The following is a 19,154-nucleotide window of genomic DNA, read 5'->3' as shown; positions in this document are numbered from 1 at the left end:
AAAATGAATCCTTTTGAAGTTAAATATAAATAATAAAAAATATTTAATTTAAAAATACCCACCCAAGTGCCGATCAGTGTTAACTAGTATATATAATATTACCACCTAAAACACTGAGTTGAATACAGCGCAGTTATGTGCTTTGTATTAAATATATATTTTTTTATAACCAACCCATGTACATTTGACTGCTAAATCCTAATATAAAAATTTTTTTATTTTAAAATAATGCTGAATTGCAAACGTATCAATCAAGTATTGGAAAAGTAATGGTAAAGTAAAAAACTTATATGCAATGAAAAATAATTGATTTGAGATGCCGAACTGAAATATTTTGGAAATTGTAATTGCTGAATCCAATGAAATATAAGCCTAATTTATAAATAATAAGCCTGTGCCTGTGCTCAGTAGGAGGACAGTTATGAAAATCATATTATTTTTCATTGCATATAAGTTTTTTTACTTTACCATTACTTTTCCAATACTTGATTGATAGGTTTGGTTAGAGTCGGCAACTTATATACACTAGTGCGGTACATAATCGATAGTCTTTATATTTTAAAGCAGGCATTTTTTGCCAAATCATTAGCAAATTCAGATGGTTGTTGCAGTCTCTACCGCTTCCCCCCGCTCCGGGCTCAACCTGGCCTACCTCCGCTTCAGGAATCGCCGCATTCCACCCGTTCTGGACCCCGGGGGTGTCTCGTGCTCCACGTGGCGGCCGCCATTGCGGTCCGGCTTCTCTTCTGCCTCACGCACGAGCAAGGACGCCCATCTTGAGCGCTCATCCCCGGAAGCCTGGCCCCGCCCGCGCGGCTGACGTCACACAGACACACTCTCATCCCATCACGTATCCTCTTCAAAACACTCACTATTATACATAAAGCTATCCACAAAGATAACTCCTCCTGGCTCAGTGAACCCATCCGTTTCATACAATCCACCTGCCCAACCAGAACAAACCATAAATTCACTCTGCAAGTCCCTACCCTTAAGAGGGCCCGACTAACTTCAACCAGGGATCGTGCCTTCTCAATTGCAGGCCCAACCCAATGGAATGCACTACCCTCAAACCTCCGATCGGAGTCATGCCCAACTAAATTCAGAAAAATGCTAAAAACCTGGCTCTTCCACCAAGCCTTCCCGGACTAAATCTGCTACAAACATCATCCCCCCCCCACCCCCTCAGCTGCAAACACCTTCCTCCCCACAGCCATGTAAATAATTCATTTCCCTCATTCCCCCCTCCCTAGCATTTGTAAATATTTCTCCTCCTCTTTGCCCCCTTCCCTCTCTCAGTTAAGCCTTCGGGCTCTCGGTTGGAGCCCATCTAACTCTTGTTTGCTGGTTGTCTACTCCCCACCCCCGTTCAATGTATTTTCTACCTGCTGTTACAATGTAAAAAAGACTATAACCTCACACACCTTGAGACTTGCCAGTTGAAATGTGAACGGCCTAGGAACTCCCATAAAAAGAACAAAGGTGCTGCAGCACCTGCGCAGAAGTAAAATAGATAATGCATGCCTACAGGAGACTCACTTGACAGCGGTTGAAAGTAAAAAGCTTTGCCGTGACTGGATGGGGCAAGTTTACTTTTCACCCGCACAGGGCAAAAAGGCAGGGGTGGCGATTCTACTTCACAAGTCACTTAATTTTCAATTAACTTCTGAGATTGCTGACTCCGATGGCAGATATTCCATGATTATTGGCAAACTCAATGGCAATGAAATAACATTGTGTACAGCATATGGTCCTAATTCAACATCCCCTGTGTTTTTCCACCATTTAACAGCTCAGATATTGAAACATAAGCAAGGATGGTTGCTAATCACAGGGGAATTTAATGCGGTCATGGTCCCACGTTTAGATAGCTCCTCATCCAGGGGAGCCAGTGGATCCACAAACTCTTCTAAATGTTTAACCAAATTTTGTAAACATCTTCAACTTTTAGATTACTGGAGGAACCTACACCCTGAGGAGAGTGATTATACCCACGTTCCTAAAGCCCACAAAACGCTATCACGCATTGATTATATCTTTGGAGACAGTTTTTTATTCCCACATATTAACGATGAATCTATAGGGCATCCTTGCGTTTTGGACCATGCTTTAATATGGGCGGACATACACATAGGAGCACAGGCACAACATACAAAATTCCAGAAATTTCTGCAAGATAAATGGTACCTTTTTAATGAAACTAACGCCCAACATAAAAATGACCCGGGTTTATCTTGGGAGGCAAGCAAATCTGTAATGAGGGGAGAAATAATCTCCTATTTACACTCTAGGAATAAAAAATTGACCGCTAAAATATTGCAATTAGAACACACTCTACATCAGGCTAAACAACAGATGATTCACAATCCACCTATAGCAATGAGCCATGCATATCATACCACATTGGGGGAATTACAGGGGTATCTACAACAAAGAGCCATGAGGAGCTGCCAGTTTGCTGAATATAACTTTTTTCGTTTTGGGAATAAAACGGGAAAATTATTAGCAAATTTAATTAGAGCGAGATGTAGTTGGACCCATATAGACCGACTGAAAACGTCCCAAGGCACTTCGGCTTTAAAAGAAGCAGACATTGGGGAGACTTTAAGGTTGTTTTATGCTCACTTAATTCCGAAGGTCGCATAGGGAGTAGAGTAGAGGAGGATCAATTCTTTAAAGGTCTAGCTCTCCCTAAACTAACACAACAACAATTGGAGACTCTTAATCGACCGATTATACCGTCAGAGTTAAGCCAAGTAATTCAGACTTGTAAAGTGGGCAAAGCTCCTGGACCCGATGGGTTCTCATATGATTATTTTAAAATTCTGCAATGTCAAATTTCAGAACCTCTATGTAAATTCTTTCAAGCAGGATTAGAAACCGGAACATTCCCACCCGATTTTAACAAAGCATATATCACTGTTAAGTCAGGGAAAGATTTGTCTCAAGCAGCATCATATAGACCAATATCACTACTAAACTGTGATCTCAAGTTGCTGGCTAATGTGTTAGCCTCAAGAATCAGTACAGTTCTCCCTCATCTTATCTCAGAGAATCAAATGGGTTTCGTGAAAGGTAGAGCGGCTGGCTCCCACATAGTGAGCCTTACCACAGCTATGGCCTACTGCTCCTCTCATCAGATAGAATCAATGGCAGTTAGTTTCGATTTGGAAAAGGCCTTTGATAAGGTGGCATGGCCTTATTTATTCTCGGCTTTGGGCAGGTACAGTTTCACAGGCAATATTTATTTTTATTTATTTTTTATTTTATTTATACGCTTTTATATACCGAAGTTTAGTTAGATGCCTTCACTCCGGTTTACAGGTGAAACAACGAATTACAAGTGAGAAGATAACTGGAATAACAACATAACTGGTAAAACGACATAACTGGTAAAACAACCAATATGGAATGGTTATAACAACGGGTGTAAAAATGTTATAGCTAACAGCTTCTATAGCAACCTAATGGATATATCGTCAGATGTAAAGAGAATAACAGTCAGTGGTTGAATTTAACTATCAGTGATAGTATGCGGTGTCTTTATGCAATATTTAAGGCTTCTCTATCACAATCCCACATCTCATCTCCTAGTTAATGGATTTATGACTCCCTTTTTCACACCGAAGCGGGGAGTTAGACAGGGATGCCCCCTGTCACCACTTCTTTATATATTATCATTAGACCCATTATTAAGAGTAATAGCAGAAGATGAAGCAATCAAAGGGCTTGAAGTTAAAAACACCTCTTTTAAAATTGCAGCATTTGCTGACTATTTACTTATTTTCTTAACAGACCCTGTTGCATCCCTTTCCCATATATTAGTCCACCAAACTACATTTGGTTTCTTTTCCGAGCTAAAAATAAACGGGGATAAGTCGGAGGCTATGCCAGTGTTTGGCAGCCTATTGAATGCCTGGGGTCAGGAGTTTCCCCTGAGATGGGCCGGTGAATATATTAAATATCTCGGAGTCCTGATTCCTTCAGATATCACAAAAATATACTGAACAAACATTCGTCCTATGTTGAAAAATCTCAGAGAACGTTTAGAGAGGTGGTCACATTTACCCTTATCACTCACTGGAAGAATACAACTGTTCAAAATGAATGAATTGCCTAGGGGTTATACCTAATGCAGATGCTCCCGATGTGGTTACAAAGATCAGATCTCTTAGAGATACAGAAGGTGTTCACACGGTTTTTATGGCAAGGACGCAAAGCTCGAATAGCACTGTGTTGGCTGCAGGAACCATTATGTAAGGGGGGCTTGGCGTGCCCTGACCTTAAAAAGTACAACCTCATATGCATGTTGAGACACTTTAAAGATTGGTTTGCAGGGACTTCTTTCCATTCTTCCACATCTCACTTACATGCTTGGTTTCAAGGGTTAGCCTTAACTGCCCTCATCCAAGAACCAAAATCGTCACTCCCAGCCCCTTTACGAAACTTTCTCATTTTAGAATCAGGCAGAAAAGCATGGCGTTTCTTTTTTTTTAATTTTCTTTTTATTGAATTTTTAAACAATGATTACATTAATTATAATGTCTCCAGAAAAATACAGAGATTAGAAAAGAAAGAAAAAAAATAAACCATTACATCTGGCTCGAGTACATTCAAGAAAAAGATATACTTTTCTCCTCTGTTTATCATAGGTAAAAAAACAGAAGATCCAAGATGTTAAGAAGCAGATATACAAGTAATAATCATAAAGCAAAGATTAGCATTGCATAAGATAACCCATTACTATCTTTCAAATATAACCTAAACTCCCCTGGAGACAAACTTAGGAGTGTGTGTCCAGATATTCCCGTAGATGCAAAGGGCCTGTGAAGACATATTTAGCATTTTGAAACAAAAGTATACATTTGCACGGGAACCGTAGATTAAACTTCGCCCCTCTAGTTACCACCTCATTTCTCATAAGAAGAAATTTTTTCCTTTTCTCTTGGGTAGATTTTATAATGTCAGGAAAGACTCGCACTTGCTGTCCATGGAATTGTTGATCTGAGTTTCGAAAGAAAAGTCTAAGTATAGAATCTCTTTCTGAAATATAAGTAAACGTCACTAGTAAGGTTGCTCTTGATGTTATAGGTGTCTCAGTGGATTTTTCCAATAATTCTGTTAGGTTTAATGACGATATTTCCTCATTTGCTTGTATTTCCTTTTCTTTTTTGATCTTTAGATGAAGGTATATAAAATGCTTTTGATATGGTTGGAATATCCTTTTCTTGAAGCCTCAAAATCTTTAAGAAATAATTTTTAAGCATTTCTTTAGGTGGGATAATACGAGACTTGGGAAAGTTCAAAAACCTCAGGTTGGATCTCCTCATTGTATTTTCAAATCACTTCCATTTTGTTTAACTGCAAGGTTTCTGACTTAATTAAATTGCCTTGAATTTCCTTAATTTTCTTTATTTCTTGTTCCATTCCTGATATAGAAGTTTCCATATGACTTGTCTTATTTTCAATACATTGTACTCTATTAGCCTGATCTTTTAACATTATAGAGATAGACTTAATGGATTTATCCATACCCAAAAGTAACTTCCACACCTCCTGCAAAGTAATTTTTTTCTGGCACAGTCATTGTCTTCTCAGTAATATCTGGCATTATCACTCCTACCTCCAGGAGATTTCCTCTGTCCGCTTCTGTTTTCCTTCCCTTCTGATCCGCAGCTCCTCGGCCCTTGGAGCCCTGCTCTGGGCTCTCCGAGTCGGTCAGTGTATCACTACCAACTCTCAGGGTCGGCGGGATCTCGAGGGAAGCTGGAACAGCTGAACTTCCAAAATTCTCCTCCGTTCTCTTGGGAGGTCCTATCGGCGGACTAGGGGTCCTAGGTGCTCCGGGGCTGAGGGATGTATCCCTCGGCCATCGCGGTTGGCGTCTGCTTCTCGTCGCTCTCGCCAGCGGCCCCTCCCTCCGGTCTCTCAGTAACGGGCCTCGCAAATACCTCCTCGATCCGCGGCTGTCGTTCTTTGGATGTCGGCGTTGAGGTAAGCTCTCGGACTCGAGCCTTCCTTTTAGTATGTGGCATCGTAAAAAGAGGCAATATATTTGAGAAGATAAAAATAACAGAAAGGCTCGAAGGAAATTTCTACCACGGAGCAAAGAGTTTCTGCGTGTGCTTATGCCAGCGCCATCTTGGATCTAGCATGGCATTTCTTACGTGTATTCAAGGGATCTTCGTGCATTCTGACACCAATGGTTCCGATATGTAAATCCTCAATTTACACTGGGGCTCAATAACCCGATATTCCGACCGTGGGAGGACAAAGGTTTAAAATACATTTATTTATTTTTTATTTAGTTAGGTTTTTTATATACCGGCATTCACATCATGCCGGTTTACATTCAAAGAGGGTGTGCAAAACAGTACAAACAGTACAAAACTGAAATTAGTGCAGAGGAGTTGCAGTTACATTGAAACAGGGGTACTGGAAGAGAAAATACAGTAGAAAGTAGTAGAAAGTTAACTCATAAATTAATAATTATTTATAGAACCAGAGTGGCTACATTCTTTGAATAGGTGGTTGTGATTCAGATGTGCTCTGGGAAGGCTTGTTTGAAAAGCCAAGTTTTCAATCTTTTTCTGAAAGTTGGCAGGCAAGGCTCCTGGCGAAGGTTAGTGGGGATGGAGTTCCAGAGTGATGGTCTGGCTGTCGAGAGAGCACGTTCTCTTGCGGTTATGTGTCGTGTGAATTTCGAATTGGGTATCTGGAGGGATCCTCTGTAGGCTTCTCTGGTTGGTCTACGGGGGTTGTGTAGGCTGAGCGGGTATTGAAGGTCAAGTGCAGTAAGGTGGTGGATGACTTATATATGATGGTAACGGATTTGTAGATGATTCTGAAGTGAATAGGGAGCCAGTGGAGATGTATTAAGATAGGTGAGATGTGGTCTCTTCTTCTGGTATTCGTGAGTATTCTTGCTGCTGCGTTTTGGACCATCTGTAGAGGTTTAGTATATGAGGATGGGAGACCTAGTAGGATAGCATTGCAGTAATCTAACTTTGCGAAGATTATTGCTTGTAGTATTGTTCTAAAGTCTTGAAAATGGAAAAGCGGTTTTATCCTTTCAGCACTTAGAGTTTGTGGAAACAGTCCTTTGTAGTGCGGTTGACAAATGCTTTCAAATTCATCTTGCTATCAATTATAGCTCCTAAGTCTCTCACTTGAGAGGAGAGTGGAATGTTTGGGGGGGTGCGGGAATTATTGTTGTTTTCTGGAGAAATTAGCATGAGTTCCGTTTTGGTGGTGTTTAAAATGAGATTTAGGCTGGTGAGCAGGTCATTGATCGTTGAGTGGCATGATTCCCAGTATTCGAGAGTTTTGATGAGAGATTCTTTAAGAGGGATCACTATCTGGATGTCGTCAGCATAGACAAAGTGTTTGAGTTTTAGTTCAGTTAGAAGCTGGCACAGCGGGAGAAGGTAAATATTGAATAGGGTGGGTGATAGGGAAGATCCCTGTGGGACTCCTACTGGAGCGTCATGGCGGAGAGATTCTTTGTTCTGGATTTTTACTTTGTAGCCTCTGTTATTGAGGAACGTTTTGAACCAGGCTAGAGCTGTACCTGTTATTCCAATGGATGAGAGTTGGTTTATGAGGATGGCGTGGTTAACGGTGTTGAAAGCTGCTGAAAGGTCTAACATGATCAGAAGGAAAGATCATTGATCATAGGTCAATTAGTGAACCTTTCACAAAAGCAAATCTACAGTTTTCAGGAATTACAGGCTAAATACAGTATATCTCATGCAGATTTGTTTGCCTGCCTACAAATTAGACATTATGTACAAACTTCCGGGTTCTACTATCGTGCTTTACTGGACTACAGGTTTCTGGAATCTCTGTTCCTTGGCCCTTCTCTGGGGAAACCTAAATGTTCCACCATTGCGAAGGCAGTGGGACAATGCAGCCCCGACTCGCTCTTGGAGGTTATTGCACACAAATGGGACAATTGCCCAGCATTGGAAATAACTGCCACGGATATTAAAATTTATATGAAAAACAATCTCTGAAAACTCAAATTTGCGGGAATTACAATTTAAATTTATCTGGCAATATTACTATACACGGCAAATGAAGATTAGTCCATCCCCCCAATGTCAGAAATGTGACACTCCGATAGGGGATTACTTTCACTGCTTCTGGTCATGTCCCAAAGTGCATGCTTTCTGGAAAGACATTCAAGTTATATGCTCTGACCTTTGTGAACACACGATACCCGATGACCCTAGGTTCTGGCTGTTTGGGCAGATTCAAATGTGGAGGCAGAAACCCTCAAGAATACAAAGAAGGTTTTGGGAAATAGCAGTTGTTCAAGCAAAGCACACAATACTATCTGTTTGGCTCTCAACCGAAGCTCCAGTGTTCCAGCACTGGTTAAATAAAATGTATAAACTAGCCAGTTTTGACCAAATTACAGCTCAGCACGGAAATGCCAGACAAAAAAAAAAAGAATACGACAGAAGAATGGGGTCCCTTTCTCACCCATTGCCAGGAGACATACCGAAATTTATTTATTTATTTATTTATTTAGCACTTTTCTATACCGACCTTCATGGTTAAATGACCATATCAGATCGGTTTACATCGAACTGGGAGAAACTGTAACAGAAAACAACTTTTATATACACAGAAGAATCAAAAGTTACATTCAACAGGGAGATTAAACTTGGGAGCTTAAGCAGCTGGAAAGAAAGGCCTAAGAGGGCATTAAACTAAGAACAATAACATCGTGGAATCAGGGCTAGTGCTTATTAAGTAGGAAAGGTACTAGTGCTTATAAAGTACTTAGAGGAGGTACAAAGATCTGTTGCTCGTGAAAGAGTTAGTCATCTAGTGTGTATCCAAGGGGTCTGGGAAGGCTTGGCGGAACAGCCAAGTCTTAAGTTTTTTCTTAAATGTTAGGAGGCAAGGTTCCATCCTGAGGTCTGAGGGGATGTTGTTCCAAATGGCTGGGCCTGCTGTCGAGAAAGCTCGGTCTTTGGTCGAAGTGAGGCGTGTGGTTTTGGTTGGAGGGGCTTGTAGAGATCCTTTGTAGACTTCTCTAATCAGTCTGATGGAAGTATGGAGTTTGAGAGGGATTTCGAGGTCGAGATGAAGGTGATTATGGATGGATTTGTGTATTAAGGTGAGTGATTTGTGTAGGACTCTGTAGTTAACTGGTAACCAGTGTAGGTTTCGGAGGATGGGAGTAATATGTTCTCCACGGTTGGTGTTGGTCAAGATTCTAGCAGCGGCGTTCTGTATCGGCTTGGTAGTTGAGCTGGGGAAGCCTAAGAGGAGAGCGCTGCAGTAGTCTATTTTAGCAAATAGCAAGGCTTGTAGAACTGTCCTGAAGTCATGGAAATATAGGAGAGGTTTGAGTCTTTTTAGAACCTGGAGTCTGTAGAAGCAATCTTTGGTTGTGATGTTGATCATTTGCTTTAGGTTGAGGTGGTTATCGAATATTAGCCCGAGATCTCTTACATGAGTATGAGTGAGATGGGTGGTGTTGTGGGTCTGTGGGAGGGGGTTGTCTTGGTTGGAAGAGATGAGGAGGAGTTCGGTCTTAGAGGCGTTAAGGACCAAGTTTAAACTGTTGAGAAGGCTGGTGATAGATTGTAGGCAGTTATTCCAGAGTGTGAGTGATTTAGCGATGGATTCTGTTATAGGAATCAGAATCTGCACGTCGTCTGCATAAATGTAGTGAATTAGTTTGAGACTTGTTAACAGTTGGCAAAGGGAGAGGAGGTAGATGTTGAAGAGGGTGGGTGATAGGGAGGATCCTTGAGGTACACCAAGAGAAGAATTTGTAGAAGGTGATTCTTTGTTGTTAATTTTGACTTTAAAGCTTCTGTTACTAAGGAAAGACTTGAACCATCTGTGGACTGATCCAGATATGCCTATGTCTGATAGGCGATTCAGGAGGATGGAGTGGTTGACGGTGTCGAAAGCCACCGAGATGTCTAGGAGGATTAGAAGGAAGGAATGGCCTTTGTCCAATCCCATAATAATATGGTCTGTTAGTGAGATGAGAAGGGTTTCCGTGTTGCGTGATTTGCGGAAACCATATTGGGATGGATATAGGATATTGTATTCTTCTAAATATTCTGAAAGCTGGGTGTTTACCAATTTCTCTGTTAGTTTGGCTAAGAATGGTAGATTAGAGATGGGGCGGAAATTAGCTGGTTCACTGGGGTCTAAGTTGTGTTTCTTAAGGAGGGGTTTAAGAGCCGCGTTTTTTAGACTGTCTGGGTACACACCTTGAGTTAACAAGCAGTTTATGATGTTGGTCAGTGGTCCGGAGATTGTGTTTGGGATAAGTAGCAGAAGTTTGGATGGGATGTTGTCTGCTGGGTGGCTGGATGGTTTCTGCCTCTTAAGAAGGGATTTGATCTCCTTAGGGGAGGTTAGTTCGAAATTGTCGAGCTTGGCTCCCATGAGGGTGTGGATATTGGCTAAAGTAGCGAGGGGGGTAGTATTGGTTGGAAGGAGTGCGAGAGTGTTCGAAATCTTCTACTGAAAGAATACAGCAAGCTCATTAGCCTTGGATTATGCCTGTTCATCTGGTATCGTCGGTGGAAGTCACTTTGTGATTTGTGATACATATGAGAAGAGAGCCTTTGCATCATATTGGAGATCGTGGATTTTATTGGCGTAGTATTCTCTTTTTGACTTTAGAATTGAGGTCCTGTAAAGATGTACGGTTCCTTTGTATGTTGATAGGGTAGATGAGTTGGGGGCTTTGCGCCATCTGTTTTCTTTGTGTCGTAGTTCTTGTTTTATCCGTTTGAGTTCGGTGGAGAACCAGGGTTGATTTCCTTTTTTTGTTGGGTTAATTAATTTGGAGACTGCGGGACATACTTTATTTGCTACTGCTTCAGTAATCTTGTGCCAGGAGAGCACGGCTGAGTTGGGGTTAGATAGATCCAAGTTTGTGAATTCCTTGGTGAGCTGCTCACTGAGAATGTCGGAAGCACATGGTTTCCTGAAGTGAATGGTGGAGAGGTGCTGTGGGGTGTAAGACTGTTTTTTTTGTGGAGAAGGTGGTTGTTATCAGAAAGTGGTCTGACCAGGGAATTGGGGTAAATGAGGGTTCCATAGTGCAGGAGAAATTAGAGTTGATGAAAATAAGATCCAGGGTGTGACCTGCTTTGTGTGTTGGCTTGTTGACGATCTGATTGAATCCCATTGCACTAAGGGCGGTGAGGAGGGCTTCACAATTGGAAGAGCGGGGTGCGGCATCAAAGTGGAGGTTAAAATCTCCCATGATCACCCCAATATCTCAGTCTCAAGCAGCTAGTTAATAATCTTCCAGACTTGAATTATTATCTCAAGGATAACAAGAATAACAGATCTCGTTATAGTTTAGTATTAGACATCATGTTCAGCAGTAGCGAGAGGTCAATACCATCAGCCATAACACCAGAAATACATTTTGGAGAATTTCAAACATCTCATATATTACTGTGCAATTATTAGTAGTGGAGCTAAGTCGAGGGGGGAGAGGGGGGAGTGGGGGCAAGGAAGAAAGGAAGGGAAAATTGGTTGCTAACACTTGTTATAACTTAATATTTGACTATTATACAGAGGAATGATGAAGTACCCGCGTATAGGAGAGATACATCCATTACACATGTTTTTTCCAATCAGGACATGTTTTATTGGAAATTTGCATAAGTGGTGTATTTCTAATTTTTTATAGGAGACTAAGGTATATATCATAAGATGTTTCTATTAACGTGTTAATATACCAATCGTTCCTATTAAATTGTTTCTATCACACTCATTTATATAACACTCATTTTACATAACAAATCGTATGATTTTGACATTGATATATTGATATACATACAGATATATTCATTTTGATATATATAAAAAAAATTTAGGGAACAGTAGGTTAGGGTTTAGGGGGTGGGGAGGAGAGGGGAAGAGGGAAGAAGTGTAGGTAGGGAGTATGGAATACTCTCCCAGTCTTTTCCTTAATTGGAGCAGATTGGGAGGGAACGGGGAAAGGCCCAATAACATCACCGCACGTATTTTATGAAAGTCTGGCGCATGTTTTAAAATCTGTGCGTTCATGTACGCGTGCTGGGAACTGCATGCACATGAATGGTTGTGCGCTGCTTTGAAAATCTGCACCTAAGTGTCTGTTTAGCATGGAAACTTTACTCAGACTCAGATCATGTAATGGTTTGTAGTGGGGGCAAATGGATTTTCTGGTGTTTTGAGAGATTTTGCTTCCTAATAAAGGACCGTCTATGGCCACACTATTCTTCGGGGTCTGCTTGCTGAGAGGCCCGCTTGCTACGTTCCTTTACCTGTTTCCGGATTTGGCGCTGCTGGTGAGGTCGGAGAAGGAGGAGCCGGTAGACAATAAAACTCTGTCTACTCCAGCGTGACGCCGCCGGCACGACGGTTAAGCCGCGCACGGTCAAGGGGCGCGCTCGGCTTTGTCCGGCTTCGTCCGGATTGGGCCGGCATTGGGCGAAAAAATTTTCTTCAAAGAAAGAGTGGCCTTAGAAAACAGCGACAAGATAAGTAATAGAAAACGTTCTTCTTGGGTTAAAGTTGGAAGCATTCATTTGTTATATTGCTTTTTAGAGGTGTAAAAGGCTTGATAGTGTTATCTGGTGTAGAGTGCCATGCCCCACTCGAAAAGAAAGGCTAAAATTAGAGAACTGTCTGCAACTTCTACGCCAGTTAAATCATATCAAGCAACTATTCCTGACTGCTTTCAAACTCCTTCATTAAGAACACCGGTTGGGGCCGCTAGCGGCATGACTCAGGAGCAGGAGTCTGCCGCTCTGGCCAGTGAAATATCTCTTACCCCCGGTGCCCCGGAGAAACCGGCTCCTCCCATCATGGAATCTGAGAATGCCAAAATGACATCAGGAGGCCCACTCGATCTCTCTAGAGATGTTGGAAATCCAACAAAAATCTCAATGGACATTGAAGATCATAAGTCCTGGGAGATTGGAGAAGGCTCGGACATTGTGGGAGGCAATGGAACTCCTCAACAGCCAGGAGAGGGTGATTCGAGAAACATGGGACAAGATATATTAGAGATAATTCCAAAAAAATTAACTTTGGAGGAATTGGGATTGATGATTATGAAAATGCAGAAATCAATCAATAAGTTAACTTTAAATGTGCAAGAAGTATTAAATAAAATGCATCTGTGCAAGGGAAGATAGAGATATTGGAGAAGAATGTTAACACTGCTGATGAAAAAATTGGGGGAATACAGAAAATACAGGTTAATGTAATAAAATCTATACAAGAACATGAGGGGAGAATAGAAATGATAGAGAATATGAGTAGAAAACTGAATTTAAGAATATTAAACTTTCCACAAGTTCATCTGGTCACTCCAGGGGATCTGTTTAATAGTTATCTAAAGAACATCTTAAAATATTCAGAAAATTCCCTGCCTAAACTATCTAAGGCCTATTATTTACAACAGGCTAAAGAGGATAAAAATATAAAGGCTATAGAAAGCTTTAACCTGACTGATTTTCTAGAGAAATCTTATGAATCTAAAATTGAAAGTAGATCTACTCTATTAGTACAATTTATGTCCCAAGCAGAGAGAGATGAGGTGTTGAAACTTCATTTTAGACAACAAAAATTAGATTTCTATGGAGCACCAGTGAGAATATTCCCAGATGTTACGCGAACAACACAACTTAGGCGAAAAAACTTTATTGCACTTCGTAAAGAAGTATTAGATAGAGGGGCTCAATTCTCTTTACGCTATCCCTGCAAGTGCTTTATAAAACACCAACAAAATTCATATATCTTTAATGTTCCAGAGCAATTACGAGCATTTCTCGACACCCCCCCCCGAAGGGCTGTAATAAAGGGATTACAGGAAAAAAAAAATGAATGAAGGAGTACTAGGAAGAATATTAGTTAATATGCTTTGTTCCTATGTATGCTCCATAGTGTTTACTAACTGTCAATGTTTTCTAAAAATGTTCTTTTATTATCCTCTATTAATGATATGATGCTGGGATACAAATAGTATTAAGATTTGAATTCTTTGATTGTTGTATTTCCTTGGCATCAATTGTATTTTGTAATAATTATAAAGAAATGCAATAAATAAAAAATTAAAAAAAAAAAAAGGACCGTCTATATTTAATGCATGAGAATAGCCTCTCCTATGTGTGAATTTATGTGTTTTGTGAGAGCACGCTTCTCAGTGAATCTTTTATTACATTCAATACATGAGAATGGTCGCTCCCCTGTGTGGATTCTAATGTGTGTTGTGAGGGCACTCTTCTTAGTGAAGCTTTTATTACATTCACTACATGAGAATGGACGCTCCCCTGTGTGGATTCTCATGTGTCTTGTGAGGGCACCCTTCTCAGTGAATCTTTTATTACATTCAGTACATGAGAATGTTCGCTCCCCTGTGTGGATTCTCATGTGTCTTCTGAGGGCATACTTCCGCTTGAAGCTTTTATTACATTCAGTGCATGAGAATGGTCGCTCAGCTGTGTGGATTCTCATGTGACTTGTGAGGGCACCCTTCTCAGGGAAGCTTTTATTACATTCACTACAAGAGAATGGTTGCACAGCTGTGTGGATTCTCATGTGTTTTGTGAGGACACCCTTCTCAGGGAAGCTTTTATTACATTCGCTACATGAGAATGGTCGCTCAGCTGTGTGGATTCTCATGTGTTTGGTGAGGACACTCTTCACAGAGAAGCTTTTATTACATTCACTACATGAGAATGGTCGCTCAGTTGTGTGGATTCTCATGTGTTTTGTGAGCATACCCTTCTCAGGGAACCTTTTATTACATTCAGTACACATGTATGGTCTTTCACCTGTGTGGATTTTCTGGTGGTGGGAGAGGTGTGATTTGCTAATGAAACATTTTCCACATTCAGCACAGGAGAATGGTCTCTCTCCTGTGTGGATTCTCATGTGTATTTTGAGGGCACCCTTCTGCATGAAGATTTTATTACATTCCGTACAGGAGAATGGTCGCTCCCCTGTGTGGATTCTCATGTGTCTTGTGAGAGTACCCTTCTCAAGGAAGCTTTTATTACATTCACTACAGGAGAAAGGTCGCTCCCCGGTGTGGATTCTCATGTGGTTTTTGAGCAAACCTTTCTCAGGAAAGCTTTTATTACATTCACTACATGCGAATGGTCGCTCCCCTGTGTGGATTCTCATATGTCTTGTGAGGGCACCTTTCTGTGTGAAGCTTTTATTACATTCACTACATGAGAGTCGTTGCTTCTCGGTGTGGATTCTTGTGTGTGTTATGAGAGCACCCTTTTCAGGGTAGCTTTTATTACATTCACTACATGAGAATGGTCTTTCACCAGTGGGGATTTTCTGGTGCTGGGAAAGGTGTGATTTGCTAATGAAATATTTTCCACATTTAGTACAGAATGGTCTCTCTCCTGTGTGGATGCTCTGGTGCAGCATTAGCATAGTCTTACGACTGAAGCTTTTCCCAGAATCAGTGCAGGTAAATGGTTTGTTTCCAGTGGGGATTTGGGTGAGGTTTTTGTTCCTTACAAAACATTTTCCACCTTTAGTGCACGAGAATGGTGTCCATCCAGGGTGGATTTTGTGATGTAATTTTAGCTTATACTTACTAATTAAACTTTTCCTCCAATCATTGCAGGGGAAGGTTGGCTCTGGTTTACATATGCTTAGGTGCACTTTTAGATTTTTCTTCTGACTGAAGCTTTTCCCAAATTTACTACATAAAAACAATGGTTGGAGTGGGTGGAATTTCTCATGCAATATTAAATGCGATTCCTTATCAAAGCTTTTACCACAGGAGTCACTCAGAAAGGATTTCTTCCCTTTCCCCTCCCTCTGGTGAAGTTCAGAAGTCTTTTGATCACTGTTATTACTTTGGAATAGGCTCCCTGTGCTCACGTGTCTCTGGTGCTCAGGGATGACTTTGACCTCCATCTCACATGCAGTGACGCCATCCCGTGAGTCTCCTGCAGGGTCTCTCTGCTTCTTCTCTGACTCCTGCTGACTATTCCTTGTGTTTCTCCTCTCAGTCCCCTGTGAAACATTCTCAAAGACTGTTCCTGATTCTCTTGGGATCAGTCCTTCTTCCGTAGGTTGTTCTTCTCGATTCTCCTCCTTTATATGCTGTGTGACCTTATCACTTCCTGGTGATAGAAGAAGATATTAATCACACATTAGTGACCATGCAAATGGATCTGGCAGTGTCACACAGGATTAGAGCTGCGCATTTCTGACCAACCACTGGTGACCATGAAAAATAACTAACAATGGGGTTTGCACCAAAAGTCTTCTGAGATGAGCTCCTAAATATGTATAACCTAGAGGAGAGGAGAAAGGGGGAGATATGATAGACACACTTACATACCTGAAAGGTAATAATGCTCAAGAAGTAAACTTCTTTTGAATGGAAAATAATTTGTAGAGCAAAGGTCGATATAAAGTTCCAAGGGGGGAGATTAGGAATAATATCAAGAGATATTTTTTGTTCACAGAAATTGTAGAGGATGCCTGGAACTACCTTACGGAAGTGTTGGAGATGAAAACTGTAACAGAATATAAAAAATAACAGTGGGATAAACACAGAAGAGAGAGAAGATGGAGAGAATGAGAGACAAGAGGTCAGGAATGTAGGCACGCTTGCTAGAAACAGAGCAGATACTCCCATAGATAAAACCTGAGAGGGAGAGAAGAGGGAGGAGAGTGGGGGTAGGATAAGCTTGGAGGGGAAGGATGAGAGTTACCATGGAGGGACAGGACTGAGATTGATATTCAGAGAAGGGCAGGTGTGATGACAGTAAAGACAGTGAGATTCTCTTAGGGTAAGAGGTGATAGCTTAATGAGAGGAAGAAATCTTTGTAAAGCAATGGACAAGGCAGAAGACAGAATGGTCGAGGAGGTGGAGAATATGGGAGGCTCACAGTGCACCTGATGTTCCCAATGGACAGAAGTGGGGAATGAGATTGGGTAGGGTCAGCGTCAGGAAGAGGAAGGAGAATGGATCTGTAGGTAGGGGAGAAGGGAAAAATGGCCATGAGACAGCTAGAAGTATGCAGACAAGCTGAAATCTCCCTAATATATCAGTGCATGGCTAAGTAGGTCACGGGGTAATGACAGTCATGAAGCAAGCTCAGACCTCTTGTATCCTGCTGTTCATATTCAGCTAATTGTAAAACAAGAATGCACCGACCGTACGTGCACCTGGGGGCGAGTGAGCAAAGCTACGCTGGAGTTTTAAATGATGTGCACAAGTACGTGTGTATGATGTAAAATACGCCTAGCATGTGTACTCGAGCAAATATAAAGCACATTTCTTCCAGTTTGCCCAGTCTCTCAGGGTCATCCAGACCCTTCTAGTTCTTCATCCTGCACTCCCCCCAGTTGAGCAAGACCCCTCACCCTATCGTGTTAGTCCTAAAAAGTGATTTCTGCACACTTACATCTCATCAGGAGCAGCAGGAAATATACGCAGCTAACAGTGCGCCACGAGCAGCAGCCGCAGGATTTACACACTGAACTGCTGACCCCGCCCATTTTTAGCATGAGCAAGTAATTAGCAGCTTTTGAAATTCATGTCGCTTACATGCAGCCATGTATTCATCTTTTAGTGCCTGTAACGCTTTTAAATTTGGCTCATTCAGTTCTGTATCCAGGCAGGTGGGATCAGTAGTCCTGGGCCTGGTGCTGAGGGCTCAGTAAAGTCCCTTGAGAAACTTTGTGGATGTTCCCCAGCAGGTGCCTCATGTAAGACATCGGAGATAAATTCCTAGACTGCCTCGCAGGGGCTGGTCTCACGTCAAAAGATCCAAACAACCAATCTCAGGTGCCAGCTCAGACACAGAGCAATGCTGGAGTCAGAGAAAAGTCACAAACGACCTTCAGTAAATCAGCCCTCGAGTCCGCTAAACATGCAGATAATGCAATTTTTACCTAGGGAGATGAAGGTCTCATAATTCTCCTTCATCACCTCCCTGTAAAGCTCCTTCTGCCCTTCATCTAAATACTCCCACTCTTCTTGGGAGAAATAGACAGCGATGTCCTCAAACGTCACCAGCACCTGAAACACAAAGGCATGTGGAGGGGCTCAGAGTGCATTAGATCTCAGCTGGATTTATTCTCCTAACATTTTATCATGGAAAAGAGGACACCAGGACCCCTCTTCCCTAGGAAATGTCAGATTTGTTCCCTGTGTTGCTCCTAGAGTCCGTTTCCTCCATAGACCCCAGGGTTTTCAAATCAAAATGGAAAACATTCTCTAATACCAGAGACAGAATATGAAATGTCATTGCGTGGATAAATCACATTATAATAAAAAGGAAGCTATAAGCGCATTATCCAGAACATCAGGAACATCTGGTTCTATTCCATCAGGAGGGCTCACTGTGCTAAATCCTAACAGGGAAGGAAGAGTTTGGTGTCCTGGGCAGTGACATATCTCCCATTGTGATGTATGAATTCTGTATTCATGGATGTTGCAAACCATGGGCACATAGGGATTGTGCCCCAAATCTCAAACAGCTGTTTGGTTTCCTTCTCTGCAGGGAAAGGAAAGGAGAAATTAATACTTACCTGATAATTTCCTTTCTTTTGCCTTCAGGCTGGTCAATCCACACAAATGGGTTATGCACCTCTACCAGCAGGTAGAGACAGAGTAAAAGCTGATGGCAAGGACATATAGGCCTGTCCCAACATCAGCCCGCAAGTATTCTCTGGAAAAGCCAAACTGTGGACAAACTGATTATACATGAACATAACCACTTATGCTTCCAACCAACTGAGAACACTGAGCTCAGTCAAAAGAGCTAACATTTACTAAGTAAGGAGCTGGTCATGGGACTGACCAATCCTGAAATGAGTAACAGATATAACACTCTGCGTCGTTCATACCTAGAGGACAAACTGAAAGCAAGATGGCAGCCGAGGGTGGACTGTGGATCGGCCTGTCTTCCCCAGAGGAAAGAAGATTAAAATTAAATAAAAAATGTCATCAGGTAAGTAGGGAATTCTCCATCCTGTTCACTTGGGCAGGCTAATCCACACCAGTGAGATGTACCAAAGCTGCCCAGGGACTCAGCAGCATCGCCCAACGATCAAGCAGAATGCCAGGAAGAGTGCGTAAGGATGACCGCTGATGACTTCCATAATCCAATAACGGACTATA

At 41.7% G+C, this 19,154-nt stretch overlaps 1 protein-coding gene across 1 annotated transcript in view; it reads right to left on the bottom strand.

Moving 5' to 3' along the window:
* Window positions 1-13,831: 13,831 nt before the first annotated feature.
* The window catches only part of LOC115086253 (zinc finger protein 850-like), a 62,146-nt gene continuing 56,823 nt past the window's right edge, over window positions 13,832-19,154 (bottom strand). Inside the window, exon 5 of the mRNA XM_029592704.1 lies at window positions 13,832-16,139. Within this exon, the coding sequence (XP_029448564.1) occupies window positions 14,128-16,139 (2,012 nt within the window). The 3' untranslated portion in view covers window positions 13,832-14,127. The remainder of the gene's footprint in view (window positions 16,140-19,154) is intronic.

This window comes from Rhinatrema bivittatum, chromosome 2 (genome assembly GCF_901001135.1).
Source record: "Rhinatrema bivittatum chromosome 2, aRhiBiv1.1, whole genome shotgun sequence".
Taxonomy (NCBI): domain Eukaryota; kingdom Metazoa; phylum Chordata; class Amphibia; order Gymnophiona; family Rhinatrematidae; genus Rhinatrema; species Rhinatrema bivittatum.
This window is presented reverse-complemented; position numbering and strand designations above follow the sequence as displayed.